Here is a 19130-nt window from a genome sequence, read left to right on the forward strand (position 1 = left end):
ATTTTTGGTGTGTCCATTTAGCCATCCCTCCTGCCTCTGAGATTTTGGCTTTGTCGTTTGCAAAGGAATTGAACCATTGTTCCAGTGAATTGGTGGGAGAGTGGGCATCTACATGATATACCGAAACAGTACTTTGCTCTAGCATTTCCCAAATTTCCTGCCGCAATTCTTTGGCCCACATCTCCTTAGAATGTATTTGCCAGGTATGTGCATGCCATGTGGGAAGCCAAGTAGCTAGCCCATTGGCGGTTGACCAAGAATCAGTATAAATGTGACATGTCCTAGGAATTTCCTGTATTAACTCCTGATATACAGCGTACACTTCTGCGAATTGGCTACTCTTCCTTTCTCCTGTAGTGGAAAGCAGCTTCTTGGTTTACTATGTTATGTGACACTGACTTTCAATATCTCTTGGCCCCTACATACTTGGCTGAACCATCGGTGAACCATAAATGCTTCCTATCCTCAGGGGACAAGGATTCAAATGGCTCACCCCACCTCACGGGTGACTCTTGTCTCTGGCAGCTCCTGCACCATCTCATCATCCTGCATGGGGACCTGTGCCAGTTGTTCATGCACGGCCACTGTTCCTGCTGGTCCCACTCGGGCCTTGTCCTCTGTGTACTATTTCCACTTAATGACACTTGCTTCCTGTGCATGTCCTATTTGGTGAGTTTTCGGTGAACTCATTTCCCACTGCATTATCGGGATCTCGGAATCACATCATGCCCTATGATCATATGCTCAGTATCCACTAAAGCCCAGTAGCACGCTAGTAACTGTTTCTCAAAGGGAGTATATCCCTCTCCAGCATCTGGCAGCGTTTTGGTCCAGAAACCCAGGGGCACCCTCTTTCTTCCCTGTTTTTGCCACATACTCCAAGTTGATTATTGCCCCTGAACGGTTACATGTAACTCAGTTCCTGTACTTGCCATAAGTCTAATGCCTGTTGAATCGCCTCCTTTGCCAATTCAAACGCACACTGCTACTGCTCTCCCTTTTCAAACTCATGCTTCTTTCAAGTCACTTTGTACAAAGGGGCCAAAATCTGACTCAAGTGAGGGGTATGCTGTCTCCAAAAACCAAACAATCTAATGAACCGCTGAGTCTCCTGCTTTTTACGGGGTGTAGCAAATTCTAGTATCTTTTGTCTTGCCTGCGGTAACACCTCCCTGTGTCCCTGATTCCACTGAATTCCTAGAAACGTCACATTTTGAGAGGGTCCTTGTGTCTTATCTGGATTGATCATCCACCTTTTGCTTTGCAAATGTTCCACAACCCTGCCCAACTGAGTCTGCACCTGTTTTTGTGTTTCTCCCTGAATCATCACATCATCGATATGAGACAACTGCACCCCTGGAATGACAGGTACTTCATCCAGGTGTTCTGCCTCTATCAAATGTTATACAGACTTACTTATCTCCTCCTGCCCTCCCGGGATTCTGTACTGTTTCAAATAAACCACCTTCGTAGCTGGATCCAAATTGATAGCAACCATCATCCAAGTATAAAGTCATCCCCTTCAAAATGTAAATTCCCAGATTATACTATAGCAGGGGCACAATCAGAACAGTGGATTCTCTTTTTGGCGTTATCCAAATTTTCAATAGAACATTAGTCTGCACTGCTTGGGTTTGATTTCCACCCAACCCTGTGTTGGTGTAGTGCTGATCTGTAAACTTTTTCAGATTACCATATGTTAACGAGGCCCCCGCTCCGCTGTCCGCTAAGGGCCGAACCTTTTGAACATTTTTATGTTTCCAGTGAATGTCTAAATCAACATGGGGTCTATTATCTTTGTGAGTCCATGCCTCACTTGTTTAGCCTATTCCTAATCTGATTTAAACCTGTTGACTTTTGTCCAAGTCAAGTCTGGATAAATGCCCTCATGTCTGTGAGGAGAGTCCTCTCCTTCTCTGTTTTCCTCAGTCAACCAGTCAGTATTCAAATCTTCTTCCTCCTTCCACCTCGGAGAAACATTTTTCTCCGTCTTTTTCTTCCTCCTGCATCTGTGATTTGCCCTGATTCACTTGTTGGTTATCCTGCTTATTCACCTTTCTGCTCCCCTCCTTTCTGTCCATTCCTCTCTTGCAATACATCTCCCACAGAATCTTGGTATCTAGCCCATCTGTCTGTTCTTTGTTGACACCATCCTTCAGCAATGCCATAAACATATCTGGATTCTCTGTTATTATCTGTGCGACCTTCAAACCTAGATGGTCTTTTAGGTTTCGTCCAGTCTCCGAGCTCTCCTAACTCACGAACTGCCTCCAGTGCGTCCTTTCAGGGATTACCTGACGGATTCATTAATAGGGTCATTATCACATGTTTGTAGGCTGGAGGAGCATTGCAAATGATTTTGTTTCGCACTGATACAGAGAGCGGTCCGTCCAACAGATGGTGAGCATCACCTAGACAAATGGCAATTTTAATTCCCTTCTTAATTCACTGCATTGCATCTTTTAATGTATACTAGGGCTTATCATTTTGTGGCCAGTCTGACTCTGTAGGATACTTATGGTTACACCCCATGACTGATAACTGCAGTGGGGTGACCCGTTGGTTACCCTGATAGCCCATAAACTGCTCCTGTACAGTGAGATCAGTGCTAGGTATGCAAAACTTTGGAGCGTCTCTTACATCTAGTATCACTCCAGATGCTCCTGTGTCAAGTAATCGCACCATCCATGTAAGTATTGTTTCCCCAGATCTCTGCCTTAATCTGTCTATGATATAATTTATCTCCTGTTGTGTATAATCCTCTAGAGAGTCCATGACTGCACCCCCAGGGTATTAAGGTCCATGTTGTAACTTTTGGCTGTGTATGAGCTCCGCATGAATCATTTTCTGTTTGTTGTCCTCACTCCTGACCACCACTATTTTAACAAAGCACTTCAGCAGAATCACAAAAGTCAGTGGAATCTGAAATATTTGCATGCCAAACGTCCGTATTCCAGTCTAGCCCTGCTTTAGCAATGGCTAAATGAACTCTTTCTTTTTATTAACGTTTCCCTTGCGCATTTGGTGTATATACTGAGCAACGTGTACTGCAGCTTTCTCTGCTATGGACTGGTAAGTATCAATTTTTTCTTGCAGTAATTTATTCTGACATGGCAGCAAGGTCAGATTATTCTTGGCGTCAGCTAGCTGCCTCTCCAATTGCTGATTTTCTTGTTCTAACTGAACACATTTCTCATGCATTTTTCTATAATCAGATAACAGGATCCAGCCCAGTCTGCCTAAAAGATAAATTCCCGCCCCTTATAGATGGGCACTTTTGCAGACAATTTAATGCCTGAGTTGGTTCAGCATCTACCAGTCTTGGGCCAAAATTCTCATTTAACCCCTCACCACATGCCCATTCATTCTCAAGATCATTGTAGGGTGCTTTTTCCCACCTTGGTATGTCATTTGGCACCTTGTAAATTTCTTTTGCCAAACATTTCACTCTTTACTCATTTACTTCAAAAATCCTGCAGAGTGACGCCACGTTGTGTTGCTCTACTTTAAATTAGGGGGAACAATGCCAAAGAATGCAGCACTCTTAGTCTAAGTAATGAATGTATTAAGGCACTTCCCAGATATCAAATAAAAGCACACGAAAATACGAACATAAACATTTAACTTGAATTCAGTGAAACATGGTGTAGATGCCAAAATACTCACAGCAGTTAAACAATGGGCAGAAAATGTGCAATACATCAACAGTGAATATATGCAGTGAAAAAAAATAATAATAATAATTATATATATATATATATATAGTCAAGCTAAATAATTAAGACTTAAAATGCGTCACCATGGGCTTTGAGTCCTTCATCCTTGCCAGCTTCAAGCCTAGGAACTCTGAATCGGTGAGGCTGGAAGTCTTCCCAATGTGGGATTTTTTTCCCTGAACCGTGCGGCCACGTTCAGGCGAGTTCCTTCCTCAGTGCCAAGTTCCCCACCTTATATACCTTAAACTCGAGAGGAAGGTTCTAGCACTCACCCCCTCCCTTTGTATATGAAATTCAAGAGCTGGCTGAACTCTGCATCAAAATCATTCAAAAGAATGGGCCCCACCCAATGCGCGTTACAGAGACAGAGTTGTACTTTTCTTTGAAAACATTCCCAAGCTGAGACTCTGATGTCTACCTTCGACATCTCCCATGTTGTATTCCAACACGGTGTAACCCTGTGCTGGTGAGAAAAGCACAAGCACGTCCTATGTGGGGAAACAAACTCTGTGTGGAAAACCCTTGCGCCGCTGCTGTGACGGTACCTGAAGCTAAGCACAAAATGGAGTCAGTAGTCAAGATGCAGTTGGTGGTCAAATACACATAGCATTACACTTGTCTTGACGACAAAGGCTTGTCGCTTAAGCGCAAATGTTAACTGACTGCTATGAATTTGCCTTGTTGCATATTAAAGACTAATTGTAGAGCACACATGTTCACCTGTGGTAATATATGTAAACTTGTTTTTTTATTTTTATTTTATTTGTTCCATTGAAGTATTTCGAGCATGCTGCCTATTCGGTTAATTGGTAGTTGATATACTAGTTCTTTCCTTGTCCAACCTCTTTTACTTGCTCTGCGTTCTCCTTCAAACATAGAATAACATTTTTTGAGACCCTACTAAAGAGATTCTCCCTAAGGGACAAAATCTATTGAATCACATAAGGCCACATGCAGTGTCCCTCCTCACGAGAGTCGCCTTCCAACCTCTCTTAAACAAACAAATTTGTTATTCTTGCAGATTATCCGCACTTTCAGAGTTGAAACAAGAAAGGCCTCCAAATCTGTAGCAAGAAGGAAGGTAAGCTTAAAATTTATGTTGTCAAGCTGTTAGTCGATTTTAATGATCTCTCTCTCAAACAAGGCTTTTTTTTTACATTTATTTATAATATTTTGTTAGTGATCGAAGAAGCTGATTGATTTTCTGTACCCAACTCATACTTTTTTCTTCTTTATTATTTTTTTTTCTTCCTTAAACATTTTTCATGCTTATGATTTCAGTACACTTTGCTTTCAATGACTGTACCCAAGCCTGAAAAAACAGTTTGTGCTTCTCTGTGTCATATTGTCCCTTCCACAATCCTTTGCCTTGTTTTTCAATGCCCTTCTTCTGGGTTGCATCATCAGTCAGATGCATGTGCAGCCTTGTTAAGTTGAGTGTGCAAGCACTTTTTGACCTGTTGTAAGTATTCTGTGGGCTTTAAACCACACCCATCGCTTTCACCCGTTCATGGGCCTGCCTTTCAAAAATCCCTGATTTAATTTATAAATGCGTTATGTTTGTCCTGCCTTGGGGCTGGTTTGCTATTGCCTTACAGAGTGACCATATTACATGCATTATTGCACGATTGCCAATATACTTCAGTGTGGGTGAACTATGTTTTTCTTTTATCTCTTCCCTTCATGCTCCGTGGCGGCCATGACGCTCACAGTGCAGAACAGTGTGAAATCCATTGCCGGTATTGAAGCGCTGGTCACATTGTTCACACTGTTACCTAATCAGTAGTTTCTTTTGGCTCTCTCCTTCACGCTCCATAGCTTTCACGAAAACACTTGTAATTGATAAATGCTTTATGAAAAAAAAAAAAAGAAATCCTCAAATCGGCTCTCCCGAAACATCGGGAGAGCTCATACTACAGTATTCACTGCACTTGGGAAACTTGTCCCAGAATGCTTCACAGGCCATTACTTTTAGAAAACATTTTTGTTCATAACTCAGCCTGTGGTGACAATAGGGCCACCACCAAAATGTTGATGACAACATGCTCTTTCTGTCTACATCAACTCTGATCCCCACACTAGGTAAGTGGGGACTCTGAAATAATAACCCCTCACACCATTCAGTGTCTGTTTAAGTTCTCTCATTGCTAGAACTTTTGTTTTACAGCTGGGAGTAGTTTGTGTTTTAATGGCCTTGATTGTAGTAATATTGTGGTAGGCCTGTTAGCTCGGAAAATGTGTAATGCGCTATGCCCTCTATGGGCTAAATATATGGTTATACTGCATTACGTTTTGATATTTTCTTTTCACGTGGTTACTCCCTCTAGGTGCTAACTACATGGTTACATGGCCATGTTTCTTATGAATTTTATTTTCAATGTGCTGTCCTCTAGGGACTATTCTGAGCATTACAGTCTATATTAATCACCCCTTATTGTAGTTATGACTATGATTCAGGCCAACTTAACATCCTTATTACACTAAGAGTGTGAACACTCTTGATATGTTTGGGTAACCCTTCTAGTTTATTTCTCTCATTACTCCTCCGTGGCTGTCTTGTGTCTTTTTGGGGGGAATTGTGTTAGCCAGCCAGCAACTCTGATGGTGGGATGGTGGGATGGTGAAAGTGGTATTCTATTGGAATTAGCATGGCAGATTTAAATTAAAATGTCAAATGGCAACATTTTGTTTTTGGCTGCAGATAGAGGAAGAAGGTAAATGGAAGTGCTTTAGTTATATGCAGGGACACTGGAATTATGTGGCAGGAAAAGACAATAAAATTATGGTGTAGGGTTGACCAATTTATGGGGCAAGAAAAGTACAGTTATGAATTTTTCAACACCAATAGCTCTTAACTCAAGCAAATCCGAGACCTATTGTATTGCAAATGCTTGTTTTTTCTTTTCCTCAAGCATCTGTACTCTTCACCTAGTGGTGAGCCAACCATGCGAGCCCTGCTACTGAGCTTCAGATTTGCCAATCTAGGTTCATCTTTGCCAATCTAGGTTCATCTTTGGACAATTATTGTTCATTTCAGGGTTCTGCTGAAGCTAATTGCTCTTTCTGCATTCCAGCCCGGTACATAAGCTACTGAAATAGCCTCAATGGATCTTTGGCCAACTGAAAAGCTGTGCCGTTTGCTCAGCTCCTGTTCATAGTTGCTAAGAGGAACAATTGGTTTTGATTTGTGGTTGTGAGAAAACAAGACCACTCTTGTTGGGGAATATATTTTATTTTTATGGTAATTACAGGTTATAGGTGTAGGAAGTTGGCTCTGTATGTACTATTTCAAATTAAGGAATAGTATGCACAGAGTCCAAGGGTTCCCCTTAGAGGTAAGATAGTGGCAAAAAGAGATAATACTAATGCTCTATTTTGTGGTTGTGTGGTCGAGCAGTAGGCTTATCAAAGGAGTAGTGTTAAGCATTTGTTGTACACACACAGGCAATAAATGAGGAACACACACTCAAAGACAATTCCAGGCCAATAGGTTTTTGTATAGAAAAATATATTTTCTTAGTTTATTTTAAGAACCACAGGTTCAAATTCTACATGTAATGCTTCAAATGAAAGGTATTGCAGGTAGGTACTTTAGGAACTTTGAATAATCAAAATAGCATACACAGTTTTCAAATAAATCACATATAGCTATTTTAAAACTAGACACAGTGCAATTTTCAACAGTTCCTGTGGGGAGTAAGAGTTTGTTAGTTTTTGCAGGTAAGTAAACCACCTACAGGGTTCAAGTTTGGGTCCAAGGTAGCCCACCGTTGGGGGTTCAGAGCAACCCCAAAGTTACCACACCAGCAGCTCAGGGCCGGTCAGGTGCAGAGGTCAAAGTGGTGCCCAAAACGCATAGGCTTCAATGGAGAAGGGGGTGCCACGGTTTTAGTCTGCCAGCAGGTAAGTACCCGCGTCTTCGGAGGGCAGACCAGGGGGGTTTTGTAGGGCACCGGGGGGGACACACAAGTCCACACAGAAAGTACACCCTCAGCAGCACGGGGCGGCCCGGTGCAGTGTGCAAACAAGCGTCAGGTTTGTAATAGGAATCAATGGGAGACCAAGGGGTCTCTTCAGCGATGCAGGCAAGGGGGGGGGGCTCCTCGGGGTAGCCACCTCCTGGGCAAGGGAGAGGGCCTCCTGGGGGGTCACTCCTGCACTGGAGTTTGCACCCGCAGCCCCCAGGACCTGAAGGATCCAGAGTCTTTTACCAGGCGTCGGGATCTGAGAGCAGGCAGTCGCGGTCGGGGGGAGCCTCGGGATTTCCTCTGCAGGCGTCGCTATGGGGGCTCAGGGGGGTCAACTCTGGCTACTCACGGTCTCGCAGTCGCCGGGGAGTCCTCCCTGAAGTGTTTGTTCTCCACAAGTCGAGCTGGGGGCGGCGGGTGCAGAGTAGCAAGTCTCACGCTTCCGACTGGAAACGCAAGTTGTTTTAAAGTTGCTCCTTTGTAACAAAGTTGCAGTCTTTGGTGAACAGAGCCACTGTCCTCTGGAGTTCTTGGTCCTTCTAGATGCAGGGCAGTCCTATGGGGATTCAGAGGTCGCTGGTCCCTGGGGAGAGCGTCGCTGGAGCAGTGTCTGTAGAAGTGGGGAGACAGGCCAGTAGAGCTGGGGCCAAAGCAGTTGGTGTCTCCGTCTTCTCTGCAGGGTTTTTCAGCTTAGCAGTCCTCTTCTTCTTAGGTTGCAGGAATCTAGTTTCCTAGGTTCTGGGGAGCCCTTAAGTACTAAATTTAAGGGCGTGTTTAGGTCTGGGGGGTTAGTAGCCAATGGCTACTAGCCCTGAGGGTGGGTACACCCTCTTTGTGCCTCCACCCGAGGGGAGGGAGGCACATTCCTATCCCTATTGGGGGAATCCTCCTTCTGTAAGATGGAGGATTTCTAAAAGTCAGTCACCTCAGCTCAGGACACCTTAGGGACTGTCCTGACTGGCCAGTGACTCCTCCTTGTTTTTCTCATTATCTCTCCTGGGCTTGCTGCCAAAAGTGGGGGCTATGTCCAGGGTGCGGGCATCTCCACTAGCTGGAGTGCCCTGGGACATTGTAACACGAAGCCTGAGCCTTTGAGGCTCACTGCTAGGTGTTACAGTTCCTGCAGGGGGGAGGTGTGAAGCACCTCCACCCAGAGCAGGCTTTTGTTTCTGTCCCCAGAGAGCACAAAGGCCCTCACCACATGGGGTCAGAAACTCGTCTCTCAGCAGCAGGCTGGCACAGACCAGTCAGTCCTGCACTGAACAATTGGGTAAAATACAGGGGGCATCTCTAAGATTATTATTCTGAGAAGTTTGGTATAAAACTTCCCAGTATTCAGTGTAGCCATTATGGAGCTGTGGAGTTCGTTTTTGACAGACTCCCAGACCATATACACTTATGGCTACCCTGCACTTACAATGTCTAAGGTTTTGCTTAGACACTGTAGGGGCATAGTGCTCATGCACCTATGTCCTCACCTGTGGTATAGTGCACCCTGCCTTAGGGCTGTAAGGCCTGCTAGAGGGGTGTATTACCTATGCCACAGGCAGTGTGAGGTTGGCATGGCACCCTGAGGGGAGTGCCATGTCGACTTAGTCATTTTCTCCCCACCAGCACACACAAGCTGACAAGCAGTGTGTCTGTGCTGAGTGAGGGGTCCCTAGGGTGGCATAAGACATGCTGCAGCCCTTAGAGACCTTCCCTGGCATCAGGGCCCTTGGTACCAGGGGTACCAGTTACAAGGGACTTACCTGGGTGCCAGGGTTGTGCCAATTGTGGAGACAATGGTACATTTTAGGTGAAAGAACACTGGTGCTGGGGCCTGGTTAGCAGGGTCCCAGCACACTTCTCAGTCAAGTCAGCATCAGTATCAGGAAAAAAGTGGGGGGTAACTGCAACAGGGAGCCATTTCTTTACAATAGGTCACACGCCTTTGAATCTTTATCCACACTTCCTGACGAAACTTGGGTCATTTACTCTCCCTCTTTTTAGCCTTCTCTTGACAGGTCTTGCATGGTCCGAGGGTTTACACTTACACATGATTATTGCTCACTTGTCTGGCATCGTGTTGCTTCTTAATCCTCTCCTTTTAAGCACTTCATACTTAAATACATTACACACAAATATTTCTCCTTCTTGTTTCAATGTAATCCATTTTGCATATTATAAGATTAGTTTTAGAATCACTCAATGAAAATTGTTTTGTTGATGTTGGGCCCACCAATAGTTTCGCTGCCTCATATCTCCACTCCACGGCTTTCCCTTCTTATAGCTATATAAACTTTTGCACTGATGTACATATCATTACAGCAGCTTTAGGGTGCTTTTTAAAAAATAGCTTGTGGTTCTTTCAGTGGTCACACCAAATGTTTGCTTGAATTTGCATCCATCAGATCTGTGAATAGGTTCCTGATGGATGGTTGTTTTCAAAACCCCCTTCTGTATTTTCTCAAATACCAGAGAATACATTGGCTCAATGAAAATGCTGTTTGACATGGTGTCTGTTTCATTTGTTGCAGTGCATAAAGATCGCTCTTTATGGAATAGGGAAAACAGCTGGTATTGTATGTAATCGGTGTGGGCAGTGCGGGGATATCACTTGAAGTAAACTCTGTGTTTATTAAACATCATTCAATGACGTCGCTTTTCTTTTGTGAGACTTCTGTTTCAGATGTAGTCCTTCATATGTAAGCAAACGGAACATTCCACAGACTATCCACCATGCAGTTTGTCTGTTGCTGAACCGGTGGAAATGCTTGTTAAAACATCAGTGTTTACTCACACGTTGTGGTACTAAATGGAAACAAATGTTTTGTATAATGGCAAAACACTGATCCAGTACAGGTGCTTGTGTAGTAACTGTAGACCCTAGGAGCAGACTAGAGCACGATGCTAAGTCAAGAGTTCTTTAACACTGTCCCTGCACTTCCATCACAGGTGTGGGACTGGGGATCTACTCCTTTTAATTCGTGGCATATTTGTAACATGGACGCTCCATATCTATACATTTACAGTGACAAAACCCCATCTTCAAAGTCTCTGCACTCTTTGGGAGGTGTTACCACAAAACTGAATCTTTAAGGTTGCTAGTATTCCATAGCATATTTGCAACACAACATGCTACCCTTCTCTGTAGAGCTTGCCCTCACACGGTAGATCTAAAAAGAGCAGCCGTTCTCCCTATCGATGCACTTTTTTTTTTATTTTTATTTTTTTTTATATCCCAAGTCTATATGCCCAACAGCTTGTGAGGTTTAGTGCTGAAACTTCAGCTCCGCATTTTCAGTTGTGTTTTTGCTGAGTTACTCTAAACAATTTACTCGAGCGGCAGGGATAGACTGAAGGACTTCAGCATAATATTTTGCACAGAATACTTTGATCTGTGCGTCTTGCACTGCTCACTCCCCCGGGAAAGTGGAGCGTGATCAAAGGCATTGGGATGCAAGTGTATTTTTCAGAAAAAGTACAGTTTATACTTATGTTTTCTTTCCCTTCTTTATTTGTTTTCGTTATTAGAACTGGAAGAAGTTTGGGAATTCTGAGTTTGATCAACCTGGACCGAATGTTGCCACTACCACGGTCAGCGACGATGTACTCATGACGTTCATCAGCAGCAAAGAGGTAGTCTAAAAGCCAGTAAAGTCTTATCAAGGGGACAGTGGAAGATCAGCCTTTTCATCTTTGCCTATTTTGCCTATGTTTATTGACGCATTAAATAGGAAATACACATTTTATTGTACCGGAACACTTCAAACATGTTTTATGCACTCATAAATTCCATTCTAAAAGTCCTTTATCTAAAAAAACTATCACAATCAGCCTAAATTAGGGGGGGGGGGGGGGGGGTGTAGTTGCAAAGGTTGTCTGCCTACTTTGTGATCTTAAAAAAACGCCTTGACCATCTTTTCAGTAAAGGGTGATGTTGGTGTGCATTTGGGGAAATTGCTGTACCTGGCTTTTTTTTAATTATTTTTTTATAGCTAAGAGTAAGGTATGGCTATTCCATCACAACAAAGATGGCATGGCATGGTATGGATTTGATGTTAGGACAAGCAGCACATATCAGGACAGATTTAAAAAAAACAACAAAAAAACTTAGAAGCCATGTGGATCTGAAAATGGTAATCATGGTAACCTCAGCAGTCATTCTGATTAACATTAGGAAAGGTGAATATTAAGAAAACCCATTGTAGGAAGTTGGCTCTGTATGTGCTATTTCAAAGTAAGGAATAGCATGCACAGAGTCCAAGGGTTCCCCTTAGAGGTTAAATAGTGGTAAAAATAGATAATACTAATGCTCTATTTTGTGGTAGTGTGGTCGAGCAGTAGGCTTATCCAAGGAGTAGTGTTAAGCATTTGTTGTACATACACATAGACAATAAATGAGGTACACACACTCAGAGACAAATCCAGCCAATAGGTTTTGTTATAAAAAAATATCTTTTCTTAGTTTATTTTAAGAACCACAGGTTCAAATTTAACATGTAATATCTTGTTTGAAAGGTATTGCAGGTAAGTACATTAGGAACTTTGAATCATTTCAATTGCATGTATACTTTTCAAGTTATTGACAAATAGCTATTTCAAAAGTGGACACTTAGTGCAATTTTCACAGTTCCTGGGGGAGGTAAGTTTTTGTTAGTTTTACCAGGTAAGTAAGACACTTACAGGGTTCAGTTCTTGGTCCAAGGTAGCCCACCGTTGGGGGTTCAAAGCAACCCCAAAGTCACCACACCAGCAGCTCAGGGCCGGTCAGGTGCAGAGTTCAAAGTGGTGCCCAAAACGCATAGGCTAGAATGGAGAGAAGGGGGTGCCCCGGTTCCGGTCTGCTTGCAGGTAAGTACCCGCGTCTTCGGAGGGCAGACCAGGGGGGTTTTGTAGGGCACCGGGGGGGACACAAGCCCACACAGAAATTTCACCCTCAGCAGCGCGGGGGCGGCCGGGTTCAGTGTAGAAACAAGCGTCGGGTTTGCAATGTTAGTCTATGAGAGATCAACGGATCTCTTCAGCGCTGCAGGCAGGCAAGGGGGGGCTTCCTCGGGGAAACCTCCACTTGGGCAAGGGAGAGGGACTCCTGGGGGTCACTTCTCCAGTGAAAGTCCGGTCCTGGGGGCTGCGGGTGCAGGGTCTTTTCCAGGCGTCGGGACTTAGGTTTCAGAGAGTCGCGGTCAGGGGAAGCCTCGGGATTCCCTCTGCAGGCGGCGCTGTGGGGGCTCAGGGGGGACAGGTTTTGGTACTCAGTCGGAGAGTAGTCCGGGGGTCCTCCCTGAGGTGTTGGTTCTCCACCAGCCGAGTCGGGGTCGCCGGGTGCAGTGTTGCAAGTCTCACGCTTCTTGCGGGGAGTTGCAGGGTTCTTTAAAGCTGCTTCTTGAAACAAAGTTGCAGTCTTTTTGGAGCAGGTCCGCTGTCCTCGGGAGTTTCTGGTCGTCGTCGAAGCAGGGCAGTCCTCAGAGGATTCAGAGGTCGCTGGTCCCTTTGGAAGGCGTCGCTGGAGCAGAGTTCTTTGGAAGGCAGGAGACAGGCCGGTGAGTTTCTGGAGCCAAGGCAGTTGTTGTCTTCTGGTCTTCCTCTGCAGGGGTTTTCAGCTGGGCAGTCCTTCTTCTTGTTGTCGCAGGAATCTAATTTTCTAGGGTTCAGGGTAGCCCTTAAATACTAAATTTAAGGGCGTGTTTAGGTCTGGGGGGTTAGTAGCCAATGGCTACTAGCCCTGAGGGTGGGTACACCCTCTTTGTGCCTCCTCCCAAGGGGAGGGGGTCACAATCCTAACCCTATTGGGGGAATCCTCCATCTGCAAGATGGAGGATTTCTAAAAGTTAGTCACCTCAGCTCAGGACACCTTAGGGGCTGTCCTGACTGGCCAGTGACTCCTCCTTGTTGCTTTCTTTGTTCCCTCCAGCCTTGCCGCCAAAAGTGGGGGCCGTGGCCGGAGGGGGCGGGCAACTCCACTAAGCTGGAGTGCCCTGCTGGGCTGTGACAAAGGGGTGAGCCTTTGAGGCTCACCGCCAGGTGTCACAGCTCCTGCCTGGGGGAGGTGTTAGCATCTCCACCCAGTGCAGGCTTTGTTACTGGCCTCAGAGTGACAAAGGCACTCTCCCCATGGGGCCAGCAACATGTCTCTAGTGTGCCAGGCTGCTGGAACTAGTCAGCCTACACAGACAGTCGGTTAAGTTTCAGGGGGCACCTCTAAGGTGCCCTCTGGGGTGTATTTTGCAATAAAATGTACACTGGCATCAGTGTGCATTTATTGTGCTGAGAAGTTTGATACCAAACTTCCCAGTTTTCAGTGTAGCCATTATGGTGCTGTGGAGTTCGTGTTTGACAAACTCCCAGACCATATACTCTTATGGCTACCCTGCACTTACAATGTCTAAGGTTTTGTTTAGACACTGTAGGGGTACCATGCTCATGCACTGGTACCCTCACCTATGGTATAGTGCACCCTGCCTTAGGGCTGTAAGGCCTGCTAGAGGGGTGACTGACCTATACTTGCATAGGCAGTGAGAGGCTGGCATGGCACCCTGAGGGGAGTGCCATGTCGACTTACTCGTTTTGTTCTCACCAGCACACACAAGCTGGCAAGCAGTGTGTCTGTGCTGAGTGAGAGGTCTCTAGGGTGGCATAAGACATGCTGCAGCCCTTAGAGACCTTCCTTGGCATCAGGGCCCTTGGTACTAGAAGTACCAGTTACAAGGGACTTATCTGGATGCCAGGGTCTGCCAATTGTGGATACAAAAGTACAGGTTAGGGAAAGAACACTGGTGCTGGGGCCTGTTTAGCAGGCCTCAGCACACTTTCAATTGTAAACATAGCATCAGCAAAGGCAAAAAGTCAGGGGGCAACCATGCCAAGGAGGCATTTCCTTACACCCATTAGGGAAAATCAAAGCATTTCACACCGCGCACCCCCACTACCTATGTTAAATTTGTCTAATCCCCCACCTAACACCTGAAGATCTGTAATTAGCCTCATGGTTGTTGTATTGGCTGATTGAATAGTAATCACCCTGGGTATTTTATGCCAAGCCATGTACTTATCCCTCGGAACGCTGTTGTGCCTGCAGTCCGATAATGGCCCTCCAGCATCTCTCCTCATGCAATCTGTCTCAATGTCTACCACTCCCACATCATCAGGTCTCTTTATACCCTACTGCCCAATGATTCTCAGTAGATAGGGGCGGCGGAAATTGCTGTACAGTTTTTGTATCTGCACAATATAGAACTATCAATGTCTCAGTCAGAGACATGTCCTGAAAGCTTGCAAATCTATTCAACCTTACTTCCATCTTCCTTTCAAATCTGTTCCATTCATAACCCTGCAACGGTAGTCACTTACACGTAGCGTGCAAGAAAGCAGAATGGAAGATTCCTCTTTGCAGTATTTCTGTTACTTTTGTTAGCATGACTAATACCAAACCGTTGCTAAAATAATATTGTCAATGTGGTAATTGTTATTCCATCCAATAAAATTAGTTTTGTTAGCTATAAGCCTCCTACGTGCAAACTCTGAAGAGTTAGGGCCTTATATTTATTATGCAATTAGGCCTGATTTGTATGTAACATATATATTTTATCAGGAGCGGCTTGCCACCTATGTCAAATGGATATTGCTTTGGTGACCTTTTAAAGACTATTGCACTCTCTGAAACACGAAAAGTAGTTAGACTATTTGTAAGAGATATATGGAAGCTTCGGTTTAACTTAAGTTTGTGTTCAAGGTGAGAAGTTTCTCCTCGAAAGTTTACTAACATTGGCCCTAAAGATTAATAGCCACAAGTAAGCCTTAGAACAGTCACTTGTGTAAGATGGTGTAAAGTTAGACCTTTATAAATGGACTTGATTTGCTGAATAAATGGACATTGTTCACCTAAGGCTTCACAACCTAGAGCTCACCTATTTGGCTACTTTTGTCAAACATGTAGGACCTGAACCCTCAGGAGGATGAGGACCCGATGAATAAGCTCAAGGGCCAGAAGATTGTGTCCTGTCGTATCTGCAAGGGTGACCATTGGACAACACGATGTCCATACAAGGACACTTTGGGCCCAATGCAAAAAGAGCTGGCAGATCAGCTGGGGCTAACTACTGGAGACAAGGAGAAAGTTCCCGGTGGAGGTAGGTGCCCAAAGTTGTTGCTTTCCAATGCAGTTGGAAACCTGAAATACACCTAAATAAATTAATCCACTACCAGTATATGTCCTGTTTAACTATGTTTATTTCTGTGCAGAACCTGATGCTGCTCAAGCTGCGAAGAGTAGCACCACAGGAAAATATGTACCTCCCAGCCTGCGAGACGGGGCCACCCGGCGAGGAGAATCCATGCAACCAAATCGCAGAGGTATACCCCTGGTGAAGAGTTTCAATACTAACTCCTCTTAGTTTATAATCAAATTATTTAAATTAACCCTTCAGTGGGTAATTTGGAGAAAGAATCCAGTGCCCACTTAGCAGCATTTTCTATAAAATCCATTTAAAGCGACATAGATTGGGTTTTCTGGTCTGGCCTTGCACAACTTCCTATAAAGTAATTTTTAACCATAGAAGTGACTGCAAGATAGCAACTAAAGTAGAATCCCCTACGGAATCTCTCCTTTCCTCCCATCCCACAACATAAACCTGGAATGAGTAAATGTGATCAGTATGCTTGCCATCCCATTCACAGCATTTTTCTGAACCCACTGTAAAAGCAACCAAATGTTATTCTCTGCATCCACGTTTTCAGATAATTGCAGTTGAATCATTCACTGCTTGTTGCAAGTGAGTGAATCGGTTTGAATCCCAACTTTAAACCAATGCCATTAAGAAACCTGATTGCCGCAAGGTTGAAAATGGAGTTTTGGGAACTGTGTAGTGAATGTTTTGTTGCAAAGCAGAGCACATCCAAAGCCACTAACTGTAGATAGAGCTGTAATCTGAGAAGAATTTGAGAGATGGAGCTTTGTAAGCTACTTTTTTTTTTACCGTTTTCCTGATGCGTATTTTGTGGCATTATGGGAAGAGTTTGTATCTCGGTCTTCAATGTTGCTGTGTATAAGTACTTTGCTTCTCAAGTATGAGCTGTGGCAAGGATGCTGTTGTAACCATCTTTTGCCTTTCCCAGCTGATGATAATGCTACAATCCGAGTCACCAACTTATCTGAGGACACTCGTGAGACTGACTTGCAGGAGCTGTTCCGGCCTTTTGGATCCATCTCCCGAATTTACTTGGCCAAAGATAAGACCACTGGACAGTCAAAGGTAATCAGCAGCGATTCACAAAGGTTACAGAGAAATCACGGGCAAAGTTATGATCAGAAAATGTAGTGTACAGATGTCTTTAAGCTGTCCTTTCACTTTATAAGTTGGCCTACCAGTTTTTTGGTGAGGAACACCCTCTTTATGCGTAGCCACCCTCATTTGTTTTTCTGACTGGCCTTTGAACTCTGCACACTGGGGCACTGCTGACTAGATCCTAGCTCTCATTTCCAACTTTAGAACCGTAGTATATGGTGCTGAAAATACACCTGTGGCATGAAAAGTTGAATGTCATCTGTGGACTGAATAGCATATTGTGCCATCCACTTGGATGAGCAAGAAAACATGGCCTACATGTGTAGTGTGAATGTTGCAGCTTTTACCCCTGCACGTAGGACTGTCAAAATACCAATTTTTGACCGGAAGGATCTCTTAAGTACACCTTGAAGCTCACAAGGTAGGGTGCCTAGCATTTAAAAGTGTGCCTTAAACAATTAGTCCCCCCCCCCCTTTATATTATTATATCTAACAAGAAACCTATCACAAGAGTGGAGGTATGGATAATGGGGACTAGAGCCACTCTCTTCATTTCAGATTCCATATGCTAGGGTGTCACATTTCTTGTGTGTAAAGAAGTATATATGTGGGTGGGTGCTTGCTTATGTTTTTTCAATGTCCTGAATTGGGACACCTTCATGCACTATTTTTTTTCTCCACTCAGGGATTTGCCTTCATCAGCTTCCACCGCAGGGAAGATGCTGCCAGGGCTATTGCCGGGGTGTCTGGTTTTGGTTATGATCACTTGATCCTCAACGTTGAATGGGCCAAGTAAGTATTTTATCCTGCTGTTGTACTGCCTTATCCGTTTGGTAATCAGAAGGCAGATGGAGTGCCTCTGTTGCAAGGGCCCATTTAGGCCCATGGTTCTTGTCTGTTTTCTAGTTCTTGAAAGCTCACCAAGCAAACATTTTACAGTGTTCTAGGTGGCATGCATTCGAGCCTGGGGAATGGGCTAGAGCTGTGATTCCCAATCTGTGGTCCAGGGACCCCTAGGGGTCCGCAACTGCTTAGAAAATTAACTAATATTAACAGATTAATACAGAGTATAGAAATAAAGTGGCTAAATATTCAGTTGAACATTTTAAAACAAACTGTAAATGTCAAGGAATTTGAAATTGGAGGCTAAAGTAAATGAGTATCCTCATTGTTTCATGGGAGCAGTGCAAGTGCATCAAACAGAATATGGAATGGAAGATGTGTGGCTTCAAATGAATTTAGAAAAGCTCCAGCCTTCCTATGAAAATGTTTTTTTTTCCAAATTAAATAAAATATGTTATCATTTGTGTATGTGTTTTATGGAATGCTTGCTATTGTATTTTTGTTTGTTTTGTGGTTCAAATAATTAGCAGTGTTTAGGCTTGGGTCTCCAGCTTCCAGTAATGACTCAGTGGAGGGGTCCCTGGATTTATTAATGATTCAGTAGGCGTTCTCAGGGTTCCAATAATGATAAAGCGGGGGCTCACAGAAGCCAAAAGGTGGGGAACCACTGAGCTAGAGCATCTGAACTTGCGGTATAAGTTAGGAAATTTCTCTCACTGTAGTAGCGGATAGGATTATCAAGCACATGATCGATATGTACGCCTGTTTATTGCAAAAACTTTAAATACAGATTTAATTCATTTTGAGGACAGAATATAGCAATCAATCCAGCCTTTATCAAGTGGTCTATTCAAAAGCGTCACCATGGATGCACTTCTGGATGGTTTCTTACATCACGGTAGAGTTCTTTAATTCATATCTCCATAACACCAAGGTTCAGAAGCCTTGTCTAGTGGTAAGAGGGCCATATGGTATTGGGCGGGCGTATTTATTTAACACTGCTCAGATGGTGCTTTGAGTGCCTGATCTGCGCTGGCCCAGGGCTGTGCATCATAACACCTGCTTCACAGCAAACCCTGGCTTTTATTGTATAGACAACCAATAAATACGGGCTTCTTTTTATAAGGTAGCACATAGGATTATTTATAGCTGTAGCAAAAAGGTTTGGTGCAAGGTAGTCTGACCTGGAGCATCTGCTTTAGCCTCCATTAGTATGCAAAAGGCGAATTTCTTCACTCCAAGAACGTCTTTAAATTGGTTCTGCCGCATCAAGTAGGCATTATAAACCACCCGCAGCCTTGTCTTTATAGTGCTGCAATGGATACCTTGGCTGATGA

The 19130-nt window shown here is 44.1% G+C and overlaps 1 protein-coding gene across 3 annotated transcripts in view; it reads left to right on the forward strand.

Annotated features, from left to right (window-relative positions):
• The window catches only part of EIF3G (eukaryotic translation initiation factor 3 subunit G), a 72987-nt gene that overhangs the window by 53003 nt on the left and 854 nt on the right, over nt 1-19130 (forward strand). For all 3 annotated transcript variants that reach the window (XM_069231805.1, XM_069231806.1, XM_069231807.1), the window contains 6 exons: nt 4738-4797; nt 11201-11305; nt 15603-15795; nt 15908-16018; nt 16781-16917; nt 17636-17742. In XM_069231805.1, the coding sequence (XP_069087906.1) occupies nt 4738-4797; nt 11201-11305; nt 15603-15795; nt 15908-16018; nt 16781-16917; nt 17636-17742 (713 nt within the window). The remainder of the gene's footprint in view (nt 1-4737; nt 4798-11200; nt 11306-15602; nt 15796-15907; nt 16019-16780; nt 16918-17635; nt 17743-19130) is intronic.

The sequence above is a fragment of the Pleurodeles waltl genome, chromosome 4_2, assembly GCF_031143425.1.
Source record: "Pleurodeles waltl isolate 20211129_DDA chromosome 4_2, aPleWal1.hap1.20221129, whole genome shotgun sequence".
In the NCBI taxonomy this organism is placed as follows: domain Eukaryota; kingdom Metazoa; phylum Chordata; class Amphibia; order Caudata; family Salamandridae; genus Pleurodeles; species Pleurodeles waltl.